General features: G+C 44.8%; 1 protein-coding gene across 1 annotated transcript in view; it reads left to right on the top strand.

The window, feature by feature from the left end:
* C3H1orf167 (chromosome 3 C1orf167 homolog) overlaps nt 1-18,678 on the top strand; it is a 50,448-nt gene that overhangs the window by 30,200 nt on the left and 1,570 nt on the right. The window contains 13 exon segments of the mRNA XM_031961552.1: nt 3,544-3,685; nt 4,869-5,076; nt 5,643-5,767; nt 6,278-6,386; nt 6,650-6,763; nt 7,936-8,156; nt 8,158-8,231; nt 10,561-10,992; nt 13,296-13,302; nt 13,583-13,666; nt 13,839-14,112; nt 15,714-15,807; nt 17,970-18,150. Coding sequence (XP_031817412.1) covers nt 3,544-3,685; nt 4,869-5,076; nt 5,643-5,767; nt 6,278-6,386; nt 6,650-6,763; nt 7,936-8,156; nt 8,158-8,231; nt 10,561-10,992; nt 13,296-13,302; nt 13,583-13,666; nt 13,839-14,112; nt 15,714-15,807; nt 17,970-18,150 — 2,065 coding nt within the window.

The following is an 18,678-nucleotide window of genomic DNA, read 5'->3' as shown; positions in this document are numbered from 1 at the left end:
GAGGCCCCAAGTACCTAGATTTTTAGATTTTTTTCCCAGGAGGCTGTTTTTTTTTTTAAAAACTTTCCAGAATTTTTCTCCCTGTTCCTTACTGATGGCTTAAAATACTGGTGTTTTCATAAATATTCACTTGTGAGTATTATATGATTAGGCAAGTTGAGATACTGAAGACTAGATAGAAGACTACGAACAGGCTGCTTCAAGTTTTAAATATAGCCCAGTCAGGCTGGAGCATCAAATTATAGCCAAAAAAGGACCTTAGGGCATTCCCTCTTTTGGGTAAAACTAATTGCCAAATCTCAAGGGTAACAGACCCAAAATGGTTTCCCGGTCTTTTCTCCAAATTTCCAGTGTTCTTCACTTACCTACTTTAGGACTACATTTTTAAGATTACACCTCAAGATCTGAGTCCCTGATTAAGTTCCAGGCACCTCATTTTAAGAGGATAATAGGATGGTGAAAACTTTGGCGCGGATAGAAGGACTGAGGAAGGGACCTGGGTTTAGCCCTGAAGTCAAAAGGGAGATCGAATAGTTCTTTCCAGGGCCTTAAAACTTTTAGTAAAAGTTGGAACCCTTTTCTGTTATTCAAGATATTGGTAGGAATGAGAATGGAAACCTGAAATAGTTAGAAAAACTTCCTGTTTGTTCCAGAAACCTGGAACCCAATTTGTTATGGGCAGAGAATTCTGGCAGATATTGGCTCCTTCTTCATCCAGTTTCCGTGAGTTGTGACTCTGTGACTATTACCTTAGAAGTTTGAAAAACCTTTTTCGACCTCAAAGTGCCATGTAAAATGTTTTAAAAAGAATAAAAGTTGACTATGTCACTAGTCTTTATTCATTCATTCACAAAATTTGAAATCCCTCTAATTAGGAATACAAAAACAGAAAGGCTCACAATCTTGCAAGTAGCAAAGGATTCAGTTTAAGTAAATACAAAAATTACTGCCTAAAATAATCCAAAAATTTATAAAACCTGTAGTGGTATTTAGTATTAAATGGATCAGAAAACTTAAAACCTAATTTTGGAAAAAAAAAAGGAAATGAAAATCTTCATCCAAGGCAACCAATAAAACCATAAGTAATATCATGCCATAACCCAAACAAGACAAACCTAGAAAAGGAAAAAACCACCGATACAAACACAACTGTCGAAACTTTAAAAAGCCATACACCAAAATTATATTTACACAAAATGATCCCCGATCCAAATCCACTCCCTACAAAACCTCAAGATACGTGAAATACCAAAAAACCAAAAGAATAGCAAAATCCATGAAAAAATTAAACAATTATTTAAGAAAGAAGAAAACATACAATACCACAAAAAGGAAAATTCATAAAACACAAATTTAAAAAGAAAGAAAAACAATTTTCAATTTGAAATAATAAATTTGATTAGCAATTAAAAACAAACAATTATGCTTTTATCTTTTCCAAAAACAGCCAAGAAAAGAAAGAACAAACCACTATGAAGAAAGGAACAAAACAAGGAAAACAGCTCAATCAAAAACTTATTTTGAACAAAGTAATATTCAATAAACTAACAAACCTTATCCAATGTAGTACTCAACACCAAAAAGCAAAAAAAAAAGCCATAACAATATTAAACAAAAATTCAAAAACCCCACCATATCAGCAAACAACTAAACAAACATCAGCAAAACAAAACCTGAAACCAAATGAAAAATAATAAAAAATAAACAATAACAATACCATAAATACATAAAATTAACAATAAAAAACAATGAATGGAATGAAATAAACAAACAATAAAATAAATGTAATCATCTATAAAAACTAAACATGGGAAAAATGAAAAACAAAAAAAGAAAAATAGCAAGAAACCAACACCTTAAGAATTGTCCTAAAAAACACAACAAAAAGAAAAAGAACATCTGAAAGAAAACGAAAAAATCAAAACTCCAAGTCTAAAGGAATGATCCAACAAAACAATCAAAAATTGAATGAAAACACTCCATTGTCCCATTGAAATCACTAATAAGTTTCTATTCCTGTCTTGTTATCCTACCGAAAACCCCAAACTCCAAAACATGGTAAACCTCCAAAAACAATCCCATCTATCATTCTAAAAGGAAAAGCACAGGAAATCAGCATTACCCTCATGTCCATAGTTTTAATGGCAAAATTCCAAACTACACTTCTAACACCATCTCATTTGGGCTTTTCCTACTATATCACACTCCTCCAGTTCCCCATCCAAAAGAAAATCTCCTTCACTACACACCTACACCACTTCAAGGAAAAATACATTTAAAACCTAAAAGGTAAGGAAGGAAATTTGATTTGGCAGCTTTCCTTAAACTTTCCCCTCTACACAATCATTCCACCTTTGTTCACCATTTCCCTCTTTCTCCCTTTCCCCAAAAACCCCAAATCCTCACCCCAAATCTTGACTCCCTCACCAAAGAAAAACAAAAAATCCCCTTAAACAACAGGGCCTTCCCCCCCATTCCCAACCCCCCCGCCGGGCCCCTCACCCCCACACACCCTGACCCTCCCCCGGGGGGCCCCCCCCTCCTCCCCCCCCCCCCCCCCCCAACCCCCCCACCTCCCCAAAACCAAACACAAAACCCACCAACCCAGCTCCAGAACCCAGGCCCACCGACTGGGAAAAGGAAGCTCCGGGCCAGGCCTGGGCAAAACCCCAAAAGGGCCCCAAGTAAACCCCAACCGCACACCACCTCAGGGCCCAGGGGGAAACCTCTTCAACCAAAGGAAGCTGCCTAGGACCTATCATTGAGGACCAAATGGGAAAAGGCCCTGGATGCTAACAGCCCTTGGTTTTTTGCAGTTGCATTAAAAAGGGAAGAGGTCAACCCACAGGCAAGGGAATTGGGCCCGGGCCAGGAAGTCAAACCCTGGCGGGGTTTTTAGGGGAAAGGGAGGTGCCCCAAAGGAGGGGAAATGCCAGGGAGAGGAGGACCAGTGGCAAGGGAGGGTTCCAAACCGATGGGCTAGGGAGGATTAATGGGAAAGGATGCCTGCTGGGTGGGTAAACCCCAGGTTAGATTTGCCGAGCCTCCTGCTCCAGGCGGCGGCTGGTTCAGGGAGACCCCTTCCCACCCAAATGAGGGAGAAATTCTCTTAAGCCTTTTGCTTTCCCCAAACCCCCTCTCTGGGCCAGTTTGCCTTGAGCCCCTTGGGAGGGGTGGCTGGTCCAAGCCCTTCCCGGGCCCGAGGCTGGAGGGCCATGGACACCATTGCCTCCTGGGCACTGCGTTGAGGCCTTGGTTTACCTGGAGGGAAAATGGTTGGCGGTGGCCCTGGGGAAGGAGAGTTCGTTCCTTGCCAGCGGGCTTTGGGGGGGGCAGCCCCAAGAGGGCAGGCCAGGGGGGGACTGGGGTACTGCTTGGGGGCCTCCTTGAAACCCAGTTGGTTCCTGGCCTAGCTGGCAATTTTAGCACAGCCAACCGGGCTGAAACCCCACCCTGTTCTCCCCCCCCCGGGAGGGTCGGCTTCCCTGGTCGGGGTAAAGCCTCCAGCTCCTTCTCTCCCTCCTGGCACTTCCTTATTTCCAGTGTCTGGGCCCTGGGTCAGAAAACTGTCCCAAACCCCCTGCCCGTCGTCCGGGGCCAGGGCCGAAGAGGCCTGCCAGAAACTGAAGCTGCACCGGGTGGTCCTGCTGTGGTCCCGGAGGCTGGCCCAGCACCGGCAGGCAGAGTATGTCTCCCCGGAAGTGGCCCTGCCCAGCCCCCGGTCTCAGAACCCGCTCACAACTCCACCAGCCAAGACACACAGGCAGTCTGAGAATGGGACCCAAGGAGATCCTGGGGGGGGAGGTTAGGCATTCAGTCAGCCAGCTAACAAGCATTTATTAAGCACCAACTATGTGCAGGCATCCCTAATCACCGACTGTCTGCAATTGAAAGGCAACCTGTAGAGGTTGTTGTTCAGACCTAATGAGATCATGTCAAGGCCTTTCCCTGCCTTCCTGTGCTGTGGAAGTGTAAATTATTATTACTAGGGCACAGAGAGTTCTGAGTGGACTTTGGTGCCCACTTGGGAGGATGGAGAGGGGATTAATTGCTGCTTCTGGTGCCCCTGCAAACCCCCGAGCCAACGGTCAATCTGGAGATGTAGTAGGATCCAAATCCTGTTTGTAATTCTTACTACATAGAGGTTCTCTCACCCTCAGCCTCTGTCCTCAGGCCCACAGCACTGGGGAGACAAAGAAAGGCTCACAAAAAACACGGGGATATTAGCTACACATGTGTAAAACACCTACTATGTACCAGGCACTGTTCTGCGAAAGGCTTTATAAATATTATCTTAATTGATCCTTACAATTACTCTGGAGGAAAGTACTATTAATCTCCTTATTTTACAGATAATGAAACTGAGGCAGACAGAAAGTATCTGAGAGACGGTTTGTTTTCGAGGTTTCCCAACTAGCTCCAGCACTCTGTGCACTATAGCATTGCCTAACTGCCTGGAGTGGAGAGTGGAAAGAACAATGATTCTGAAGCCAGAAGACCCGAGTTCAAATTCAGCCTCACACATTTAGTTGCAGAGCAACTAAATATATGTTATATAGAATTTTTATTATTTATTATATTATATATGTAGCATATTATTGTGTACATTATATTATTTATTATTATTTTATATATTACACTCAATATATAATATAAAATATATTATATAATAATAAATATTATTATATATTATAATTATAAAGGATATATATATGAAATTATAGTTGAAAAGCACTTAGCACAATGCCTGGCATATAATAGGTGCTTAATAAATGCTTATTTCTTGCCTTTTATCTCAGGAAATGTTCTGGGGATGGATGGAATGGATGAAGTTGATCCGTTTACCAGCAAAAATCTTGTCTCTCCAGCTCTTTCTCCCAGAAAAGGAGGCTGCGGATTCTTCAGAACGCCCTGCAGCAGTGGCGGTGGAAGGCCCAGGCAGCAGGGTCATGCCCTGCCAGCTCCACTGACTGCCCCCTGGAGCCCTTTGCTGGCTCTCAGGACTCGGAGGAGCAGCCCCCCTCCTCAGGATGCTCCGGCAGTGCTCCAAGTGCCCCCAGAAGCTCATCAGAGGGGGTAAGGCTTGGGGGATGAGTGTGTGCTGGATTGGGCCTGGGGGTGACCAGAATGAGGGCCCTCTGGGCTGGGGGAAGAACCAGGATGGAACTCTTCAAATAGAGCTCAGCTGCTGGGAGAAGAGTATGGTGAGGGGGGAGGGACTGGCCCCCCAGCATCCCACAAGGGGAAGGGTACATGTTGGTGTCATGGACGGAGCTGAGTTCAAATCCTACCTTAGAAACTCACTAGCTCTGTGACCTTGGACATGACCCTTAACCATTGACCGTCCGTGCAATCGAAAGGCAACCTGTAGAGGTTGTTGTTCAGACCAAACAAGATCATGTCAAGGCCTTTCCCTGCCTTCCTTTGCTATGGAAGCATAAATGATTACTATTACTAGGGCACAAAGAGTTCTGAGTAGACTTTGGTGCCTCTTGGGAGGGCAGGCAGGGGATTATTTGCTGCTTCTGGTGCCCCTCCAAACCCCTGAGCCAGCGGTCAATTTGGGGATGTAGTAGGATCCAAATCCTGATCATAATTCTTATTACACAGGAGGTTCTCTGACCCTCAGCCTCTGTCCTCAGGTCCACAGCCCGACTGATTGCAGCAGCTCCTTCCTGAGCCCAGCAGGGGATGAGGTGCTGCCCCTGCGCTTGAGGTCACTTTCTTTGGAGGCCCCGGACTCCTGGAGGATCTCCTTCCCTCTTGAGTGAGCGCTGAGACCGACATCTGAGCCAATTTTTGTCCTGGTCTCATCCCCAGCCCTTAGCACAGTGCCCGGCATTCAGTAGGTGCTTAATAAGTGCTTTAATCATGTCATGACTTGGCCTTAGGGTGCTGGTACCTCTCAGTTTGCAGGTGCGAAGGGTGGAGGTAATTTTGTTCTCTACCTGCCTCCTACCCCCCACTCAAGCTCCTGTGAGCCCCTCCTTTGCCTGGTCCTCTGGGTGACCATTGAGAGACGGATCAGGGAGTAGCCGAGGGACCCCACCCCCACCCCCTGCTCAGGTGGGCTGCCCATGGGCAAAGCCTTCCTTCCTCTGAAAAATGGTGGCAGGAATTCAATTTAAAAACAAACCCTGGCTACCTCCCAGAATGGGTTTCCATCATCCCCAAGGAAGGGGGCTCTTCACTCTTTTGCTCGCTGTCAGGGCGGTCCCCCATCCTTGCCCCTGGGCAGCCAGTGGCTGGGTAGCTTTGCTGCCTTACTCTTTCCTAGGCAAATGTGGCCCCAGCTCTGTAACCAGCAGGATCCTGGACCCAGGAGACAGCTGTTGGCCCGCCTTCCTCCAGGAGAAGAAACGGGCCCCCTGGGAAAAGCTGTTCAGGTAGGGAGGTCCTAGGCAGTGCCAGGAGTCCTGGAGCTACCAGAGGGAAAAGGCTGTGAAAGGGCACGAAGGCCCCTGGCTGACCCGGGGACAGACACCTGGATATTCTCCCTCCATCCCTCAGCACCGAGTAGTTCCGGGGGTACCACTCAGCACAATTTCCTTAATTTAGCTTTCTTCATGTGGGAGACAGAGGTGCAGATGGGGATGGGGAACTGTCAGGAGAGGGCTCCAGGGAACTAAGTACTCTTTCTGTGTCTTAGGTTCCCAGAGACCCCAGCCACTTGGATGCCCCCCAGCAAGAGATAAGGTGGCAGCAGGGGGCTCAAGAAGCCCCAGAACCCAAGCCGCATTGGCAGGTCACACTCCAGATCTGGTAGGGGGGATTCTGATCCCTTTGAATCTCTGTGCCCAGCTATAGGACACCCCCTCCCATGCTTAAACCACCAGCTGGAAAACAGCCGCTTTGGAGAGGACCACGGACAAAAACCCAGTTCTTCAAACCACCTTCCCTGTCCCCCATGTCTCCCTGAGCTGCTGTCTACTTCATCTCAACCTTCCTGGACATTTTAGGACAGAGAAGGTCCCATCTCTGCTCCTCTCCCTTGTCCATAGCCATCCGAACTTAGAGAAGTCAGAGGCCTTCTCCTCCAAAAGGCTTCCCAAGCACATACAGTGACTCATCACTGCCACTAAATTGTGGGGGCAAGATTGAATTTAGGGCTTCTGATTCCAAACCCTGGGCTCTTTCCAACAGCCCACATTGCTAGCAAAGAGAAGGTAACTTTAGCTAGTTGCAAATGTACACGCACACATTTTCTCTTTTTTTGTTTTTTTGTTTGTCTTTATTTTTTATTTATTTATTTTGGCTGAGGCATTTGGGGTTATAAGTGACTTGCCCGGGGTCACACAGTCAAGAAGTGTTAAGTTTCTGAGATCAAATTTGAACCCAGGTCCTTCTGACTTCAGGGCTGGTGCTCTATCCACTGCACCACCTCGCTGCCCCCACACATTTCCTCTTTGTCTTTTTCTCTCCCTTTCTCTTTTTCTCTCTCCTTATCTTTCTGTCTTTCTTGGTCTTCCTGTTTCCTCTCTCTTGTCTTTCTCTACTTGACATCAATTTACATTTTTCTGTGAGGCTTCAAATGCACCCATTTTGCTGCTGTTGCCTTCTGAGTTTGTGTTTGGATTTCCCTGCACCATGGCTAAACTTTCTATGACCAGGCTCTTTTTATGTTTTTTTGCTCATTTTTTCAGTCTATTTCTTGACTTTTCACTTCATGCTACAGTGGATCCTGCTCTCAGGATGGAGAGGGCCCTGTCCTAAGCTTCAGCTTTGCATGTTGCTGTGTCCAGAGCTAATTCTGGGACCTCTAAGTTTTCAGGTCTTCCACGGTGGTATGAGCTAAAGAGATATGGTCCCTGTTTTTCTGGCCTACGGTCTTGCTCTAGTGTGCTAGTGCTCCTCCTCCGGTTCTGTGACCCAGGTCCCTGTTGTCCCACATCCAGTGTCAGCCCAGTGTCTCCTTTAGTAATCTCCTTCTGATCTGTTGTCCAGCCCCTTAGAGGCTGTGGGCTGAGGTCCCTGGAAGTCACTGCTGACGATTCAGTTGTCCCCAAGGCCTGCCCAGCTCGCTGGCTTGCTGCAGCTCAGGGCCTTGCTACTGGCTTCGGTCAGGACTTGGGGCCACATTGTTGCCTTGCTGGGGGGCAGCTTGCTGCTGCCTTGCCCTGGGCTGCGATCAGCAGCTGGAACCTACAGGCAGCAGCCCTGGTGGGAGCTGGTCTGCCAGCAGTAAGTGTGGGTACCGGCCAAACCTCCCACCAGAGTGAGCCTGGGCTTAGGTACCCTGAGGAGGTCTGTGCAGCTGTCCAGTGTCCAAGAGCCCTTCAGTCTACAGAGCCCAAGACTGGCCCTGGAGGGAGGTTCATGAGGAGTGACCATTCGGACAAGAGAGAGAATTGGTAGGGGAGTCTGGGAGATGGGGGACACACTTTATAAGCTCAGAGAACCTCCACTTTGAGGAGAGAAACAGTCTACTCTTTGGGGGGCCCCTCTCAGCAGAAATACAATCCCGGGATCAAGGTGCTCCCCAGTCTGAGGGGGAAAACAAGATTCCTCTCCTCAGGGAGCTAGTCTGAGAGCTCTTGTTTCTAGGGAATTCTGGTTCCAAGATGGGAGACGTAATCCCTGTCCTTAGGAATTCTAAAAGAAAGATGAGATAGGCAGAATCCCCCATCATGCACTTAAAGAATATAGTATATAGTAACAAAATATATAGTAATATGACATATAATATTATAACATAGAGTAATATAGTACAAAGCTTTTTAAGTTGTGGGCCGTAATTTCATATGGGGACACATACCTAAATGTAGGGGGTCGTGAAATTATCAAATATTAAATTATTAAATTTTCTGCCAAAAATTATCCAATAGTCTGCCAAGATTTAATTTTTTACATAAAAATAAACAAGCACATCCATTTCATTAATATGCAAATTAGCTTTCATCTTTAATAAATGGTAACATATGTATAACAAAGAATTGTTTTAAATAAACTTCTTTATGGTTTATTATAAGTAAATGTTTGATTTATATATCTATTTTATATACCTCTATAGCCAGGGTTGCATAAAAATCTCTTGGTTTATCACCCAAGGGTTGTGAATGAAAAAAGTTTAAGAAGCTCTGATATAGTGTGTAGTAATACAATGAGTATATAATAATATGAGGTAGTATATAGAAATAGACTATAGTTTATAGTAAAATGATATAACAAATAGTATACTATAATGATATAATATGATATATAATAATATATTGTACTTTAAATGATATATTATGTAGTAACATGATGTATATATAGTATTATGATATAGTATATTAGAATATACTGTAGTATATAGTAGTATGATGTATATAGTAATATATTATAGTATATAGTAATATGAGGGAGTGTATAATAACATGATATATATAGTGATATGATATAGAATATAGTAAAATCATGCAGTCTATAGTAATATACTGGATCAGTAATAATTTATCAGCTGTAATTTAATCAGCTGTAATTTATAGTAATATAGGATATAGTAATATGAAGTAGTATATAGTAATTTGAGATATATAGTAATATGATATAGTCTATAGTAATATAGTATAGGATATAGTAACATGATATAATATATATATGATATAATATATATGATGTAGTCTATAGTAATATAAGGTAGTATGCAGTAATATACTATACTATACTGTATAGTAACATGAAGTAGCATATGGTAATACAAGATAACATATAGTAATACAAGGTAACATATAGTAATATGATGTAGTCTATATTAATATAAGGTAGTATACAGTAATATACTATACTATATAGTAACTTGAAGTAGCATAGAGTAATACAAGATAACATATAGCAATACAAGGTGACATATACACTGTAGCATATAGTAATATGATGTAGTCTATGGTAATATAAGGTAGTATGCAGTACTATACTATATAGTAACATGAAGTAGCATATAGTAATACAAGGTAACATATAGTAATACACTATAGCATATAGTAATATGATGTAGTATATGTAACATACTATAGTATATAGTAACATAAGGGGCTATATAGTAGCATGATATATATAATAATATATATAGTAATAGACTAGTATATAGTAAGATGATATAGTATATAGTAGCATGATGTATATAGTAATATACTGTAGTATATAGCATTATGATTTAGTGTACAGCAATATGCTATAATATATAGTAATATGATGTAGTATATAGTAGTTTAATATACAAGAAGGTGAATATAGCAAAATAATGATGACAACACTAAAACAGAAACACTGGAGGGTTTGGAGGAAAAGAATAGATACGTGTGAGCCCCGTGGGGCCTGTCAGAGAAGGGTGGAGAAGGAGGCTTGGGGACAGACTGAGATAAAGGGATGATAAAGAATAGCAGAAAGAGATGAGGAGTGTGTAGTGGTAGGTGGGAATGGAAGGCTTTAAGATACTGTAGAAAGTAGAGTGGAATCCGCGCCAAGACCTGTTTGAAATGCCGATTTTGCAGTTTTTTCCCTGCGTGACCATGGGTAAGTCTCTAGGCCTGAATCTTCATTTTTAAGAAAGAAGAAATGGTGGCAGCTCTGAGCTCTGAGCCCTTGGGCCCCGTGAGGAGAGCTTTGACTTCTCCAAGGAGTCTGCAAAAAAGTGGGTGATGGGTAGGGGTGGAATGGGACTTGGGAGATCCTCAGACAAACAGAAGAGCAAAGCTTCCCCCACTTTGAAGCCAGCCCCCCTCTCAGAATTCCTTCGGCTCCTGCCTTCAAGTGAGGGTCACTGGACCCCGGGAACAAGATACCATGACCCCGGGGTCTCCCATTCCAGGAAATCCAGGTCTCGCTTATTCCTGGAGGGAGTCCTGGGCAGGATTCCTGCCCTCCCACATGGAGGATTCTTTCCTCCGGGTCAGCAGTCCCTACAGGAGCTGGGTCCCCAGTGGGTTCAACATAAGACCCACATCCTACAGAGGACGGCATCTGGGGGATGGCCTCTCCAGGCGTCCAGGCAGACAAGGGCCATCTCCTGCCGCTAGGTTTGGGTATCCTGGGCAGCGATACGTTTGGCTTAAACAAAAAAGTTTCATGTATGTGACTTAAGAGGCGGCTCAATCCAGTGGATGGACCTAAATCCCTGAATTCAAATCCTGCCTCACCTACTTATTAGCCTGGACAGGTTAATGAATTTCTCTCAGACTCAGTTTTCCTGATCTGTAAAATGGGGATAATAACAGCAGGATCAAATGAGTGAGTACATGTAAAGCCCTTTGCAAAGCTTATTGGGGGATGTTTTTGTTCTGTAGCCTACCAAAAGCGAATGGAATCTTAGGCCACAGTAAGATTAGCATGGTGTCTAGGTTTCTGCCCTGGTCATTCAATCAACATCCACTTATTAGATACCTGTTGCATACCCACATGGCACAGTGAAGAGAAAGCAGGTCTTAAAATGGAGAATCAGGTCCTGAGTCCCTCCTCTGACAACTCCTGGCTGTGAGATCCTGGGTAAGCCCATTGCCTTCTTGCTGATACAGCCATCACCAACTGTGGGACCAATGACCACAGCAGGTGAGGATCTGCCTCCCTGGGAGCTCCCTATAGTCAGTCAGCATTTATTAAGCACCAGTTTTATGACAGATACTACCCTAAATTCTGGGAATAGAAAGAAAGACAAAAGACATTTCTTACCCTCAAAGAGATTCCAGTCTAATGGAGGAAGTCCCCTGCAAACAGCTCTGTACAATCTACAGTCAGGATTCACTGGATGGAACTAAATCAGAGGGAAGGCACTAGAGTTAAAGGTCCTGGGACCTGAGGGAAGCCTGGGAAGCTGAAGGTGGGGATAAAGAGAGAGACTTCCAAGCATGGGGGATTAAGGGGAGAATGTCTGGAGTCTGGAGATGGAGTGCCTTGTATGGGGATCGGCCAAGAGGCCAGTATCTGGGTCAAAGATCACAGGTCTAGGTTTTTTTTTTTAAATTTACTAAGCATTGGGGATAGAAAGATAGAAACAAGAGTCTAAATGCAGTTAACTGCAATTAAGAGATAAGAAAAAATGAGGAAATTGGAGGTTTACTGGACACTGGGTGGATCAGGAAAGATATCCTGTGAAAAGCAAACCTTGAGTGGAGCTTTAAGGGAAACAAGAGGAAAGTAAGTAATGCATCATAAAATGGGCTAAGGAAAAGAAGGAAACAAGCATTTAATAAGTGCCTACCATGTGCCAGGTCTGTGCTAAGTGCTTTACAATTATCTCACTCAATCCTCGTGATGTACGTGCTATTAGTATCCTTTTTACAGTTGAGGAAACTGAGGCATTCCAAGACATGAAATCATCTGCCCAGGATCACCAACAGAATTTGAACTACTTCCTGTTCTAACCGCTGCACCATCTTACTACCCTGAAGGGAAGATATTTGGGAATAAAGCAGGAAAGATAGGCTGGAGCCGGATCATGAGGGGCTTTAATTGACTGAAGGCTTTGTATTTAATCCTAGAGGTCCTTGAAGCTACTAGCCCTGGAGCTTCCTGGTGGTTGTAGTTGAGTGAATAGAAAACGATGGATGTGAGATGGGAACTGACCTGACTTGGCGACTGATTGGTTATGCTCTGAATGGGAAGGGGGAGTTACTCCAAGGCTGAGACCTGGAGTCACTAGGAGGATGGTGGGACCCTGAACAGAAGTAGACATATTAAGCAAGGACATACAATAGGGAGGTGCTTAGTAAATATTTGCTGGCTTTGAGGGAAAGATAATGATTCTGTTTTATATTCGAGTTTGAGATGCCAATGGGAAACTCAGCTGGAAATGTCCCTTAGGTCCCCTAGGTTAGTGTTGTGGGACTGAAGCTCCAGGGAGATATTGGTACCCAGCCCACATCTGTGGGACTGGAGTCAGTTGTAGAATGGGTATTTTACTGTGTTATTTGTATTTTTTAAAATATTTTCTTTATTTTGACATTAATTTTTTTTAAAGTTTGGTGGAAGTTGCTGAGGTTTTTAGCTCAATACAAGGAGCAACTTTCTAACTGTCAAAACTGTCCCCAAATGGGACAAAATGGGAAGGTTGGGAGTTCCCCTTCTCGAGAGGTCATCAAGCTTTGGGGTTGGATGACTGTTTGCTGGGACTGCTGTCCCGGTCCGGGTGGGCTCCCAGGCTCCTTCCAGCTCCCACATTCTGCCATTCGGTGTCTGAAGCGCTTCCCCCATAGTCTTGGCAGGGCAGAACACACACCTTTCTAACTTGTGCTGGAAATCAGGCCGCGGGAGGTGGGAGAGGGAACTTAAAGAAGCCTGGGGCAGGAGCCTCCCATAGAGTTGTGAAGGTAAAAGAAAAGGGGAAATGTGATCAATACGCCCCAGTTTCCTCCACCTGGAGAACAGGATTTATCATCATCAGGCCCCACAGTGGCACAAGGACCTACTCTGGACCATCCGTGTGTTGGCTGTGACCTCATGCCCACTGGTCTACTCCCTTTACTCACCTCCCTGGCCATCAAGCCCGGTGGCTTATGATTATTGTCTATGGACAGCCATGTCAGACTGACTATTGAGTTGTCCTGAGCTTGTAGTTCACTGAAAACTCCAGCTCTTTTTCAGACAAATTCTTGCCCTTGTTTTCTAGCCATTTCCAAGCCTGGCGTCATTTAGTATTGACCACTCTAAACTTCTGGGTCAGGTTATGGACCCTTTGAGCCATCCAGAGGAGGTAGGAGCTGAGGGCAGCCTTTGTTCCTCACTGCCACCCAGGGACGGGGCAGGGCTGCCAGTGGACCCTCAAGGACTAGTGGACAGCCTTCCACTACCATCTTAGGTCCTGCTTTGGAGGGGATACAGACAGAAAGGGGAATGATTCCTTCTCGGGGTACCCTCTTTCCCAGGATCCTCACTGACCCAGTTGAGTTGACCGACCCTCAGGGACAGGACTGGAGGACAGCTGGGAATCAGATCCCCCGCTCCAGGCAGCAGGGTCTCCTGAGCTCTCCCTGGGCCCACCAGGATGCAGCACTGCCCACAGGGATGCCGAGGCATCAGCTGACCAAGGACAAGGAGGGCACCTTTGTGGGCACCAGACCCAGTGTCCTGCACCCCCAGAGACTGGCCTTCAGAGGAAACCACGTCCTGGGTGCAGATCCCGACACTCAACGCCAGCAGGTGAGGCTGGGAAGGAACATCTTGGATTGTAGGGGTATGGCTAGCTGAATTATAGTTCCATTGACCTGTATGCCTTAACCTTTGACACCACAGAAGATTGACAAAGTGGGAAAGGTGCTAGATTGGGAAGCAAAAGATCTGAGTTTTAATCCCACCTTGGCCACTTTTTACATAATCTTAGATACACATATAACCCTCCTTGTGACTCGGTTTCCTCATCTGTCAAATGAAAAACTAGACTAGATCATACCTGAGTTCCTCTCCAACTCTGAAATGTGTGGAAGGTTTAGTAACGTGAAATATCTTTAGAAAGGTTTCTATTCAAAAGGGTTAAAAGAAAGCCAGACATTTGAAAAGGTGACATGATTAATTTGGAAAATTTACACATGAGCGGCTGGAAAAATTGGATATCACCAGTGGGTTTTGCTCCATTTCATCTGTATTTGTTCTGTTTACAAAGCAGCTTTTTTGTTACTTTTTTTTGTTTTTATTAAAATAGCTTGCCTTTACATCATCTTAATTTCTGACTCTCCCCCACCCTTCAAACCAGAGAACTCTCCTTTTAAGTAAGATTTTTAAAAAATGAGGAATAATAACTCTGCCAAACTAAGCAACACATTGACAGAGCCTTGCAGGTATAATCAGTGTTCCATACCCATAGTTTCCCTTCTCTACAAATAAGGAGAGAGAAAGCTTTGGGTTTTACTGTGTCCATTTTACAGGTAGGGAAACTGAGGCTCTAGGGGATTATGAGATCCTAGATTTTGAGATGGAAGGTCACACAGGTAGGAAATGGCAGAGGCAGGGATTTGAATCCAGGTGATCTTAACGCCAAATCTAGATCTCTTTTTACTGCACCACCATATTGAATCCTATTCAATGACTTGAAGTCACCACGGTTAGCCAGCATTTATGTAGCACCTACTATGTGCCAGGCACTATGCTAAGCACTTTATTATCCTCCGTTAATATTAAGTCAATAAATATTTTAAAATACTTATTCAGTTTTAAAAATTAAAAATTAAAATATTTAAACATTATTTCAGTTAGAATTAAGGTCTAGAATCAGGGTTTCTCCTTCCTGGCTCCAGGCCATTTCCTCTTATACCCTGACACTAGCAAAGCACACTAGCAGGTTCCACCCCACCCCCCAGAGAGAAAAAATGGAAGCCCCTGGGATTTAGAAACCTCACACTCTGGCTAGAGAGGAGATGAAAGGAGATTGCCTCAGATCATCCGCTGGCTCCCTGCCAGGCTTCCCTTAGTGTCCCAGAGAGACACAGGTCTGGATTATGGAACTTGAACCATCCCCACTATGTAAACTTTGGGGCCCTGCTATTGGGGGCAAGAGGGAAACACCCGAACTGGTTTGCTCTGACCCCCAAGAGCAAGGAATTCCCTCATTTAACAGATGGGGAAACTGAGTCCTAGAGCAGATGTTCAATAAACGTCTGAGGTCCTACACCTGACTCTGTCACTCCCTTGCTCCTCGGTGAGTTCAGTCTGGTCAGGCTGGCATAAGTCCAGTTGATGCTGCTCCCTGGCCTGGGCTCAGAGGTTCCCTCAGTTAAGGTTTCCCCTCCCTCTCTGCTTTCTCTCAGGCCGGCAACTACTGGACGAGGGCCACAGCCTTGGCTCCAGACAAGAGGAAATCCCACAGCCACATTGGACAGAGGAAGATGTTAGCAATTCTGGGTAAGGAGGGCTGCTCTGGCTTAGGTTTTGATTCTCTCTGGAAGAGGAAAGGAAGAAGCATTTATTAAGTAGCTGCTATATACCAGGCACTGTGCTAAGTGATCTTCACAATAGCTCTGGAAGGTGGGCAGTTATCTTTATTTTACAGTTGTGGAAACCGAGGCAGACAGCAGACAAATGACACAGAATCAATAATAATAGCTCTCTTTCAGTTATGGAAACCGAGGCAGAAAATGACACAGAGTAATAATAGCTATCTTACAGCTATGGAAACTGAGGCAGACAGCTGACCAATGACATAGAATCACTATGTGATTTAGCTAATAATAGCTAAAGTTTATGTAGCATTTACTACAGACCAGAAAGTGGTTCAGTTTCCTGGCATGGCGCTGGAACACTGCCCAGGTTTCCCAGGTCCATCGTCCAGACTCAGGACAAGCCAGCCAGTGTGAAACTGATGGACTTCACTGATTAACTTCTGGGCAACCCAATTCTGACATAACTTGAGTCCTAGCAGGAGAAGGTATCAGACATGGAGACCCTTTCTCAAATTAAGTGACCAAGTACTCCAACTCTGCAGAGCCCACAACTCCTATTGGTCCTATTGTTTGAATGTCAAATGTATGCTTGCCAAAATGATTATTCTATGGACAGCAAGTACTATGAGGTGGTCAGCTAAAGTATACAAGGATACTCTCATAGTCTCACTTAAGAACTTTAGAATTGATTGAGGCAGCTGGGTGGTGCAGTAGATAGGAGCACCAGCCCCAAAGTCAAGAGGATCTAAGTTCAAATCTGGACTCAGACACTTCACACTTCCTAGCTGTGTGACCCTGGGCAAGTCACTTAACCCCAATTTCCTCAGGGGGGAAAAAAAAGAATTGATTATATGTCATGGGAGATACTGGCACAGGACTGTCCAGCACGACGTACCCTCAGCAGAGAAGGGGCTGTGTGTATAAAACAGAATGGAGTTAGCTTAGAAGAAATGAGAGATGTGCAAAGTTAGAGAAGCTCCCCAGATGTTCATAGGGACTACTTGTGTCCGACCTGTGGCAGAGCGTTCCAAGCTCATTTGGGTCTGATCAGCCACAGTTGGACATACTGGAACTCAATTCTAACATAGTGATGTCTTTTTGGTAACATACCAGGCACTGTGCTGAGCATGTTACAATTATCATCTCATATGATCCTCCTTACAATGAGGAGTATTGGGAAAAAGAGCTATTGTCCCATTTTACAGGTAGGGAAACCGAAGGAAGCAGTGGTTAAATGTCATTTCCATGGTCACACAACTAGCAGCTAAAACTGGATCTGAACTCAGGTTCTTCTGACTCCAGACCCAGCACTCTTCACTGTACCAGCTGCCTCTAAGCAGCCAGGAAGACCTTCCCCACTTTATGAATTATCCAGAGAGGTTTGTGTAGACCCCCAGAGGTGGACAGGACCTCAGAGGCCTTCTCTGTGACATCCCTGCCCAGCTATGTCCAGTGATCCGCTCCCTGGCCTGTGCTCAAGGTCCCCTCAGATAAGGTTTCCCCTTCCCTTTCTGATTTCTCTCAGGCCAGCAACTACTGGACAAGGGCCTTCCTGGCCCAGGACAAGAAGAAACCCTGCAGTAGCCAAGTTATCTCCCCAGGTTCATAGACTTAGAGCCAAAAGGGTCCTTGGAGGTCATCTGGTCCAGTCCCTCCATGTTACAGATGAGGAAACTGAGGCCCAGGACAGGGAAGTAGCTTGCTCAAAATGGAAGATCCAGGATTTAAACCCATATTCTCTCACTCCAATCCCAAAGGTCTTGGTTCTATCCCAGAATATTTCAAGTTTTAATTGCTTTGGTTGCTTTCTTCTTCTTCTTCTTATTTTTTTGCAAACTTCAACCACAGTTCATAGTCCCACCCTCTGGGGACCAGCAGAAAAGGGATAATTCAAATAATTGAGGAAATTACCGAGCACCTCGGGTCTGCTCCTCACTGGGCAAAATGTCCCTCAGTTTCTTCATCCAGTCTTACCATGATTTCTGTTATCTCTGTTGTTCAATTAAATAAACCCTATTTGCTGAAAGTCGGTGGCAATCTTTGTTCTGTAGTTGGAGCCAAAGTAGGAGTTGGTCACTGGCGCTCTGCCCCTGATTCCTTCCCCTGCTTACCTTCTCTTCCCAGGTGGCCCAAAGCAGAACTTTCTGCTGCCTTCTTTCCCGTGTTTGCCTCTCCACTGTAGACGGACCAGCCAGGAGAAGCTGGGGAAGGCTCCTAGAGAACCAGCAGGCAGCGCCCGGTCGGTCCGGATCCCCAGGAGCAGAGGACGCCCGAGAGCAGTGGTGCTGGAGGAAACATGGCTAGAGTAAGAGCATGTCCCCTAGAACCCCAGAATTTTACTTGGAAACCATCTAGTTCAATCAAGGATCCTCTTTACAACAAAGCCATTCCCTAAGTCTTTATTTAAAGGCCAAACAATGAGGGAGAGCTCACTCCTTATGAAACAGTGGAAAGCAGACGGGTTCTGTGTTCCGAGAAGCTGGGTTCAAATTCTACCTTTGGTTCTTAACCTGTGAGACTCTGGGCCAGGCTCAATTTTTTTCATCTGTAGCATGAGGAAGCTGGACTGGATGGCCTCTACTGGCTCTAGAATTAACTTTCCTTTTTGGGTAGATCTCATTGTCAGGAAAGTGTTCCTAGCTTTTTCCCGTTCCTCTCAATGCTAAACATCCCCAAATCTTCTAACACTTCTTCCTATGGCATAAACTCAAGGTCCTTCACTATCCTGGGGAAATTAGAGCCTTAGACAAGGCAACTTGCTTATTAAAATGGAGGATATGGCAAGACCAAGAGTAGAACCCTGTCCACAAACTGATCAATTTAAAACTAAAGG

The sequence above is a fragment of the Sarcophilus harrisii genome, chromosome 3 (assembly GCF_902635505.1).
Source record: "Sarcophilus harrisii chromosome 3, mSarHar1.11, whole genome shotgun sequence".
NCBI classification, from domain to species: Eukaryota; Metazoa; Chordata; class Mammalia; order Dasyuromorphia; family Dasyuridae; genus Sarcophilus; species Sarcophilus harrisii.
Note: the sequence above shows the minus strand (reverse complement) of the source record. Positions and strands in the feature narration are given on the sequence as shown.